This window comes from Clinocottus analis, unplaced genomic scaffold, assembly GCF_023055335.1.
Source record: "Clinocottus analis isolate CAN_PGR_092001 unplaced genomic scaffold, fCliAna1.0.p SCAF_56, whole genome shotgun sequence".
In the NCBI taxonomy this organism is placed as follows: domain Eukaryota; kingdom Metazoa; phylum Chordata; class Actinopteri; order Perciformes; family Cottidae; genus Clinocottus; species Clinocottus analis.
This window is the reverse complement of record NW_027176214.1, coordinates 122,501-132,500: the sequence shown is the minus strand read 5'-3', so window position 1 is coordinate 132,500 and position 10,000 is coordinate 122,501. Positions and strand designations below refer to the sequence as shown.

General features: G+C 53.9%; 2 protein-coding genes across 3 annotated transcripts in view; one reads left to right on the top strand and one right to left on the bottom strand.

The window, feature by feature from the left end:
- kpnb1 (karyopherin (importin) beta 1) overlaps positions 1-3,185 on the top strand; it is an 11,825-nt gene extending 8,640 nt beyond the window's left edge. For both annotated transcript variants that reach the window (XM_068601949.1, XM_068601948.1), the window contains exons 13-22: positions 1-4; positions 185-256; positions 344-488; positions 562-644; positions 1,059-1,166; positions 1,364-1,507; positions 1,667-1,772; positions 1,972-2,086; positions 2,259-2,420; positions 2,490-3,185. The exon at positions 1-4 is cut by the window's left edge and continues 144 nt beyond it. In XM_068601949.1, coding sequence (XP_068458050.1) covers positions 1-4; positions 185-256; positions 344-488; positions 562-644; positions 1,059-1,166; positions 1,364-1,507; positions 1,667-1,772; positions 1,972-2,086; positions 2,259-2,420; position 2,490 — 940 coding nt within the window. In that variant the 3' untranslated portion in view covers positions 2,491-3,185. The remainder of the gene's footprint in view (positions 5-184; positions 257-343; positions 489-561; positions 645-1,058; positions 1,167-1,363; positions 1,508-1,666; positions 1,773-1,971; positions 2,087-2,258; positions 2,421-2,489) is intronic.
- A 2,410-nt stretch (positions 3,186-5,595) lies between these two features.
- LOC137803474 (properdin-like) overlaps positions 5,596-10,000 on the bottom strand; it is a 6,250-nt gene continuing 1,845 nt past the window's right edge. The window contains exons 3-11 of the mRNA XM_068601959.1: positions 9,049-9,212; positions 8,617-8,784; positions 8,107-8,304; positions 7,864-8,031; positions 7,579-7,770; positions 6,715-6,888; positions 6,428-6,625; positions 6,008-6,119; positions 5,596-5,878 (exon numbers count right to left, since the gene is read on the bottom strand). Of these exons, the coding sequence (XP_068458060.1) occupies positions 5,749-5,878; positions 6,008-6,119; positions 6,428-6,625; positions 6,715-6,888; positions 7,579-7,770; positions 7,864-8,031; positions 8,107-8,304; positions 8,617-8,784; positions 9,049-9,212 (1,504 nt within the window). The 3' untranslated portion in view covers positions 5,596-5,748. The remainder of the gene's footprint in view (positions 5,879-6,007; positions 6,120-6,427; positions 6,626-6,714; positions 6,889-7,578; positions 7,771-7,863; positions 8,032-8,106; positions 8,305-8,616; positions 8,785-9,048; positions 9,213-10,000) is intronic.

Genomic DNA, 10,000 nt, shown 5'->3' with positions numbered 1-10,000 from the left:
GGAGGTGAGCCATGAGAGGAAGAGTGAGGAAGAGGAGTGGGACATGGAGTAGTTTCAGTGCGTCTGGTCCGTGATGACAAACCCAACCAGACGTATCTGAGACCTCCACTTCCTGCCGTTGGTGTACACCCTGCTTCACTTTCCAGCAGCTTCCTGTGTAGTGATGTCACTTCCTTTGTCCCAGTCTCACATCCAGAGCACCTCAGACAGAATCCAGTTCAACGACCTGCAGTCTCTGCTGTGTGCCACTCTGCAGGTGAGACGCCCGAGCTGTGCGTCACGCTCTTACTCTGAAGTCAAAGGTGCCGACGCTCTTATTGTGACATTTCCTGTGTGGTTGTAGAACGTCCTGCGCAAAGTGCAGCATCAGGACGCGCTGCAGATCTCAGACGTGGTGATGGCGTCTCTGCTGAGGATGTTCCAGAGCACCGCCGGCTCCGGAGGCGTCCAGGAGGACGCTCTGATGGCCGTGTCCACACTGGTGGAAGGTGAGCCTCCAGGAACACAAGCGCCTCAAAGATGGAGGACCGCCGGCGCTGACCACGTCTGCTTGTGTTTCAGTTCTGGGCAGCGACTTCCAGAAATACATGGACGCATTCAAGCCTTTCCTGGGCATCGGACTGAAGAACTACGCCGAGTACCAGGTCCGTCCACAAGAAGACTGTCTGCAGGCGGAAAGACTCTGTCTGCAGGCGGAAAGACTCTGCCTGCAGGCGGAAAGACTCTGCCTGCAGGCGGAAAGACTCTGCCTGCAGGCGGAAAGACTCTGCCTGCAGGCGGAAAGACTCTGCCTGCAGGCGGAAAGACTCTGCCTGCAGGCGGAAAGACTCTGCCTGCAGGCGGAAAGACTCTGCCTGCAGGCGGAAAGACTCTGCCTGTAGGCGGAAAGACTCTGCCTGCAGGCGGAAAGACTCTGCCTGCAGGCGGAAAGACTCTGCCTGCAGGCGGAAAGACTCTGCCTGCAGGCGTAAAGACTTGGCACAGTTTCGTGAACAGGACCAAAGAAAAAAAAGCTGAGGAGCTTCCTGTTGTTGTAGATGATGTTGTTGTGTTTGCAGGTGTGTCTGGCGGCGGTGGGTCTGGTGTGTGACCTGTGCAGAGCTCTGATGTCCAACATCCTGCCTTTCTGCGATGAGATCATGCAGCTGCTGCTGGAGAACCTCGGGGTGAGCGCACGAGTCCTCTGGCGTTGTTGTGGTGACACAAGCTGAGTGACGACAAACCAGCAACACTACTCAGAGCGCCACTTCCTGTTGTTGGTCTGTAACGCGGCGGTCTGTAACGCGGCGGTCTGTAACGCGGCGGTCTGTAACGCGGCGGTCTGTAACGCGGCGGTCTGTAACGCGGCGGTCTGTGTGTCCAGAACGAGAACGTCCATCGGTCGGTGAAGCCTCAGATCCTGTCAGCATTCGGCGACATCGCTCTGGCCATCGGAGGAGAGTTCAAGAAGTACCTGGACATCGTCCTGGACACGCTGCAGCAGGCCTCTCAGGCGCAGGTGGACAAGGTAACAGGAGACCACGTAGAGACTAGACCACCTGTGGCCCCATGCAGACCACCTGTGGCCCCATGCAGACCACCTGTGGCCCCATGCAGACCACCTGTGGCCCCATGCAGACCACCTGTGGCCCCATGCAGACCACCTGTACACTCTGCTGTCTTGCAGACGGACTACGACATGGTGGACTACCTGAACGAGCTGAGGGAGGGCTGCCTGGAGGCGTACACCGGCATCATCCAGGGCCTGAAGGGGGACCAGGAGAACGTGCACCGTGAGACTCCTTACCCACAATGCACCACGCCATCAAATGTGTTCTCGTCTTCATTGTCTCCTCTTCCTCCTGCACCTCTCTCTCCACCCTCCTCTTCCTCCTGCACCTCTCTCTCCACCCTCCTCTTCCTCCTGCACCTCTCTCTCCACCCTCCTCTTCCTCCTGCACCTCTCTCTCCACCCTCCTCTTCCTCCTGCAGCTGACGTGATGCTGGTGCAGCCGCGGGTGGAGTTCATCCTCTCCTTCATCCATCACATCGCTGAGGATGAAGATCACTCTGACGGAGTCGTTGCCAACGCTGCTGGACTCATTGGGTAAGATGATGATGATGATGATGATGACATCATCACCGCTCTCCATGGAGTAAACAGTGATGGGCCACAATGACAGAGACCAGAACCCAGACCAGCTTCAGGTAGTTGACGTGTGTGTGTGCGTGCGTGCGTGTGTGTGTGTGCGTGCGTGTGTGTGTGTGTGTGCGTGCAGAGACCTGTGCACGGCGTTCGGTAAGGACGTGATGAAGCTGGTGGAGGTGCGTCCGCTCATCAACGACCTGCTGACGGAGGGAAGACGCTCCAAAACCACCAAGACCAAGACGCTGGCCACCTGGGCCACCAAGGAGCTGAGGAAGCTGAAGAGCCAGGCCTGGTGAGACACACACACACTAACACACACTCAAACACACACACACACACTCTCACACTCTCCCCCCCTCAGAGTGTCTGGCTGTGAGGAGCTTGAGGACAAACGGCGGCTGATTTAATCTTCTGTCTTCGACGGTCGAAGCAGAAGTCGAGTGACGTGACGAGTGAGAGACGTGTGAGCGAGCGAGAGACGATGACATCACCCTTCAGTTCCAGAGACGATGACATCACCCCCCCCCCCACCAGACAGACTCTGACTCCCCCTCCCCCCATAATCCAAACCAACTGGAGCTTGGAGCCCTCCTCCCACAATGCACCGCTCTCGCTGTAGTCGGGCTCTCTGCGACATCACGATGACGTCACCGCTCCGCCCCTCGAGAGGAGGGGGGGGGTCACCGACCAGAAAACCAGACTTTGTGGAATGAAAGATTCAAGACGAGCGGACTTGGTGGACTTCTGTGGAACAGTTTAGATTTGTGTTGCTCTTCTTCTTCTTCTTCTTCCTGCGGGCGCCGCCGCTCCGGCCGCGGCGCTGCCTCCAAACGACAGCACTAAATTCCTCCAAAATAAAAGTAATCCTCCAGGAGCGCGTGCCAAACGGAGCGCGAGCCGCCGGCGCCGCGCTTCACTCTTTCTTTGCGCTGCACTTGTTTTGGGGAACGGCATCACCGGTTTAATAAAAAGAGCGTGAGACGTTTGTATAAGGTTATATTTTTCCATTGCTATGATGACAATAAAGTAAAGAACCAATAAAATGATATGAAACATTCCCCCAGCAGTTCTGTGATTCGGCTCTTTTGTCTGAGGACCGGACTCGAACCCCCGAGCCGCAGCTCGCCCCCTGCTGCTGACGCTTCACTTCCTGTCTGTGGCCGGGCGCCGTGTCACTTCCTCCTCGGGACAGGAAGTGGAATTGTTTTCCTCGGGTTGAGATTGAAGTGGCTCACAGCTTTTATTTTGTAGAGGTGCGAAGCCGCCGGGAGCCACTTCCTGTTGAACGATGACGCCTCATGAAGTGACTCGAAGCTTTTATTTCATATCAACTTTAGTGAACTAATAAAGTTTATATTGTACTGAACGCTCTGCTGGTCTTCTCTCCACACACACACAAGTTACACACACACACACCAGTTACACGCACACACAAGTTACACACAGACCTGAGATACATACTGTACTTCAGGACACGGAGGTACACACACACAGGGCTACAGAGGTACACACACACACAGCGCTGCAGAGGTACACACACAGGGCTACAGAGGTACACACACACACACGGCGCTGCAGAGGTACACACACACAGCGCTGCAGAGGTACACACACACAGGGCTACAGAGGTACACACACACAGCGCTGCAGAGGTACACACACACACAGGGCTACAGAGGTACACACACACACAGGGCTAAAGAGGTACACACACACACAGGGCTACAGAGGTACACACACACACAGGGCTAAAGAGGTACACACACAGGGCTACAGAGGTACACACACAGGGCTACAGAGGTACACACACAGGGCTACAGAGGTACACACACACACAGGGCTACAGAGGTACACACACACAGGGCTACAGAGGTACACACACACACAGGGCTACAGAGGTACACACACAGGGCTACAGAGGTACACACACACAGGGCTAAAGAGGTACACACACAGGGCTACAGAGGTACACACACAGGGCTACAGAGGTACACACACACACAGGGCTACAGAGGTACACACACAGGGCTACAGAGGTACACACACACAGGGCTACAGAGGTACACACACACAGGGCTACAGAGGTACACACACACAGGGCTACAGAGGTACACACACACGGGGCTACAGAGGTACACACACACAGGGCTAAAGAGGTACACACACAGGGCTACAGAGGTACACACACAGGGCTACAGAGGTACACACACAGGGCTACAGAGGTACACACACACACACAGGGATACAGAGGTACACACACAGGGCTACAGAGGTACACACACACACACAGGGCTACAGAGGTACACACACACACAGGGCTACAGAGGTACACACACACACAGGGCTACAGAGGTACACACACACACAGGGCTACAGAGGTACACACACACAGGGCTACAGAGGTACACACACACAGGGCTACAGAGGTACACACACAGGGCTACAGAGGTACACACACAGGGCTACAGAGGTACACACACACACAGGGCTACAGAGGTACACACACAGGGCTACAGAGGTACACACACACAGGGCTACAGAGGTACACACACAGGGCTACAGAGGTACACACACAGGGCTACAGAGGTACACACACAGGGCTACAGAGGTACACACACACACAGGGCTACAGAGGTACACACACAGGGCTACAGAGGTACACACACACACAGGGCTACAGAGGTACACACACACACAGGGCTACAGAGGTACACACACACACAGGGCTACAGAGGTACACACGTCAGTGTCGGCCTTCTGAGCCTCTTAAGGAAGTTGTAACATATTTAGTTATATTTTTATAGTTTAGTGTATTTTTGTAGACTTGGAGAATTTACAGGCAGCGTCTTCCTCATGGAAGCTTCTAGCGAGAAACAACAAGCCAGCTGGTGGAAGACGAGTTGCTGGTGGAAGACGAGTTGCTGGTGGAAGATGAGTTGCTGGTGGAAGACGAGTTGCTGGTGGAAGACGAGTTGCTGGTGGAAGACGAGTTGCTGGTGGAAGACGAGTTGCTGGTGTCCTGATAGCTCCTCCCACAGGAGACGACATGTGAGTGACACGCTAGTAACCTAACCTATGAGTCATATCTAATCATACACAGAGCTGCTGCTGCTGCTGCTGCTGCTGCTGCTGTTGCTGCTGCTGCTGCTGCTGCTGCTGCTGTTGCTGCTGCTGTTGCTGTTGCTGTTGCTGCTGCTGCTGGTCAGTCTGTCCACACTGGTGGATGAAGTGTCTTCTTGGGCCTCGCGCGTTGATCAACTGCAGAGGTTCGTCTCTTTTCGGTGTCATGTGGTCGGGTCACTTCCTCCAGTCCGGCCGTGAGGAGGAAGTGAAGGCCTCTGGCCGAAGAGCACGGCCCACGGTGTGTACAGATTATAATCATTTGTAATTCTGGGCGACACAAAATGATCTGAATTAAACATCAACTCATCTGTGATATGATTTATTTATTTAACGTATCCCAAAAATATAAACATATACATCACAGAGTTAAGGCGTTGTTTAACTCATCGGTGAGAGAGTTAAGGCGTTGTTTAACTCATCGGTGAGAGAGTTAAGGCGTTGTTTAACTCATCGGTGAGAGAGTTAAGGCGTTGTTTAACTCATCGGTGAGCTGCTTGTTAGGTGCAGGGCGGAGCGTTGAGGCAGGACTCCGTTTGAAACGTCGGCCCCCCGTCGGGCGTCGACCCACAGTCAGAAAGCGGCTTCCCGAAGAACGTAGCCGAGTCTTTCCGACGACCAATGAAAGGACTGTAACACACACACACACACACACACACACACACACACACACACACACACACACACACACCTGGTAGGTAGACTGGACTAAAGGTTACCTGTCTCCCCTCCCGCTGGTCCCCCAGACGGTGAACTCACCTGTAGTTTGTGTAATCTGGTTTACAAAGTCGGTGCCTTTTGCTTATGGATTTTTCTCCACAGGAAGGAGAACACAAACTCCACGTCCCCCAGCCGTCCCAACTGCCCTTCACTACACACAGACACACACACACACGCACACACGCACATGTTCTCTATAATCTGTACTCTATAATATGTTCTCTATAATCTGTACTCTATAATATGTTCTCTATAATCTGTACTCTATAATCTGTACTCTATAATATGTTCTCTATAATCTGTACTCTATAATCTGTACTCTATAATATGTTCTCTATAATCTGTACTCTATAATCTGTACTCTATAATATGTTCTCTATAATCTGTACTCTATAATCTGTACTCTATAATCCATAATCTGTAATCTGTACTCTATAATCCGTACTCTATAATCCTCACCGTAGCACTGGTTGACGTCGTAGCACACCCGGCTCTCCACCAGCGCCGTCCCGCTGCAGACGGATCCGTTGTGGGCTCGGTGGAGGCAGCGGCGCTCTCGACCCTGAAAGCCGCCGAGCCGCTGACAGCGAATGTCCCGCACGCCGAACGGGTATTTACACCCGCCCCATGAGGACCAGTCTGACCACTGACCGTGCACTGAAACACAGAGACCAGTCACCTGAGGTACAAGAGACACCTGGGACACACCTGAGACAACAAAGAGACACCTGCTGAAAACCTGGTACCTGGGCAGTGGGACTTGGTCTGACAGATGGTGGTTGTGCGTCCTTCTCCAGGACATGGTCGGCCGCCAGCTTTGGGGGCGGGGCTATCACATCTTCTGAGTGACTCCTGAAGCCCCACCCCACAGGTAACAGGACAGGTAGAGAGGGGCGACCAAGACCCCCAACCTCCGTCCACTGGTCCAGGGACAGACAGAAACCCAGTTCATGTCTCTGAAGGCTGTAAAGTTCCACGTTTGTACATGGTAGACAGACAGGTAGACAGACAGGTGGACAGACAGACAGGTGGACAGACAGGTGGACAGACAGACAGGTGGACAGACAGACAGGTGGACAGACAGGTGGACAGACAGACAGGTAGACAGACAGATAGACAGACAGACAGGTAGACAGACAGGTGGACAGACAGACAGGTGGACAGACAGACAGGTGGACAGACAGGTGGACAGACAGACAGGTAGACAGACAGATAGACAGACAGACAGGTAGACAGACAGGTGGACAGACAGACAGGTGGACAGACAGACAGGTGGACAGACAGGTAGACAGACAGACAGGTGGACAGACAGACAGGTAGACAGACAGGTAGACAGACAGACAGGTGGACAGACAGGTGGACAGACAGGCAGGTAGACAGACAGGTGGACAGACAGACAGGTAGACAGACAGGTGGACAGACAGGTAGACAGACAGACAGGTAGACAGACAGGTGGACAGACAGGTAGACAGACAGGTGGACAGACAGACAGGTGGACAGACAGGTGGACAGACAGGTAGACAGACAGGTGGACAGACAGACAGGTGGACAGACAGGTGGACAGACAGGTAGACAGACAGGTGGACAGACAGGTGGACAGACAGGTAAACCTGGGCAGTGAGGCAGGTGGTTGCAGTTTTCTGTCTCGCTGTCGTCACCATGGCAATCCGAGCCGGGTGGCTCGATTGAAGGGGCGGGGCTGGAACAGGAGCGGCGGCGGGACCTGATGGAAGCTCGGCCTTCTGGGATACAGGAAGTGGAACACTCACCCCAACTGGACCAGCCGGACCAGAACCCGTCCACTGAGACAGAAAGGCATGCTGGGTATGAGTTTGTGCGTGCGTGCGTGCGTGTGCGTGCGTGTGCGTGCGTGTGCGTGCGTGTGCGTGCGTTACCAGGACAGGCTCTCTGACAGATGCTGCTCCGAGTGCTCGGTCCATCACAGAATCGGCCGCCATGTTTAGGGGCGGGGCCATCACACGGCCTGATTGACAGCTGGAGCCCCTCCCCACAGGAGGCAGAGCACGGCCCGAGCGAAGACCACGCCCCCCAGCTGCCGTCCACTGCAGAGTAACCAATCAGAACACGTCAGGTTTCCATCCTCAGACGTCCCCTGCTCCATCGGGTCTCGCTCTCACCTGGACAGGTGGGCAGCTCGCTGCAGTTCTGGGTCTGGATCTCATCCCCGGGGCAACCGTTGCCATGAGGCTCCGTATGAATGGAAGGGGCGGGGCTAGAGCAAGAACGACCTCGCTCCCTTTTTGGAACGATGACATCACTGATACAAGAACCTGAACACTGAGACCAACCGGACCAGCTGGACCACCCACCATGAACTGAGAGACAGACAGGTGGAGAGAGAGTGAGAGACAGGTGGAGAGAGAGACAAGTGGAGAGAGAGAGTTAGACAGGTGGAGAGAGAGAGACAGGTGGAGAGAGAGAGTCAGACAAATGGAGAGAGAGAGACAGGTGGAGAGAGACACAGGTGGAGAGAGAGAGACAGGTAGAGAGAGAGTTAGACAGGTGGAGAGAGAGACACAGGTGGAGAGAGAGAGACAGATGGAGAGAGAGAGACAGGTGGAGAGAGAGTTAGACAGGTGGAGAGAGAGAGACATCCAGGTAGAGAGACAGGCAGACAGACAGGTTACCTGGACAGGTGGTGTTTGTCACACAGGCGTCCGTCTCCTCTGAAGGACCACTGCAGGCCGAGCGACACTCAGGATCACTGGAGCAGACTCTCTCTCTCCTCCTGACTCCGCCTCCTCCACAGGTCACGGAGCAGGGAGACCAGGTGAGCCACAAGCCCCACCCCTTATCTGCTCACACACACATACACACACCTATATGTATACATCTGTCTGTGTGTGTGTGTCTGTGTCTGTGTGTGTGTGTGTGTGTGTCTGTGTGTCTGTGTGTCTGTGTCTGTGTGTCTGTGTGTCTGTGTGTCTGTGTGTCTGTGTCTGTGTGTCTGTGTCTGTGTGTCTGTGTGTGTGTGTCTGTGTGTGTGTGTCTGTGTGTGTCTGTGTGTGTCTGTGTGTCTGTGTGTCTGTGTGTCTGTGTGTCTGTGTGTGTCTGTGTACCTTCACAGCAGCTGCCCCTGCAGGGTCGGGTCTCCATTGAGTCTTTAGGGTTCTCACACTCAGAGACTCCGATCCCAAAGCACTTCCTGTTCCTCTGTGAGACTCCGCCCCCACACAGGACGTTACACTGTGACCATGGCGACCAGGGAGACCACTGTGGAGGACTGGGAACATACTGGTGTTACTGGTCACCTCCTCCACAAGACCTCCTCCAGCAAGACCTCCTCCAGCAAGACCTCCTCCAACAAGACCTCCTCCAACAAGACCTCCTCTAACAAGACCTCCTCCAGCAAGACCTCCTCCAACAAGACCTCCTCCAGCAAGACCTCCTCCAACAAGACCTCCTGTAACAAGACCTCCTCTAACAAGACCTCCTCTAGCAAGACCTCCTGTAACAAGACCTCCTCTAACAAGACCTCTTCCAACAAGACCTCCTCCAACAAGACCTCCTCCAACAAGACCTCCTCTAACAAGACCTCCTCTAACAAGACCTCCTCTAACAAGACCTCCTCTAGCAAGACCTCCTGTAACAAGACCTCCTCTAACAAGACCTCTTCCAACAAGACCTCCTCCAACAAGACCTCCTCTAACAAGACCTCCTCTTACAAGACTTCCTCTTACAAGACTTCCTCTAACAAGACCTCCTCTAACAAGACATCCTGTAACAAGACCTCCTCTAACAAGACCTCCTGTAACAAGACCTCCTGTAACAAGACCTCCTGTAACAAGACCTCCTCTAACAAGACCTCCTGTAACAAGACCTCCTGTAACAAGACCTCCTGTAACAAGACCTCTTCCAACAAGACCTCCTGTAACAAGACCTCCTGTAACAAGAACTCCTCTAACAAGACCTCCTCTAACAAGACCTCCTGTAACAAGACCTCCTCTAACAAGACCTCCTGTAACAAGACCTCCTCTAACAAGACCTCATGTAACAAGACCTCCTGTAACA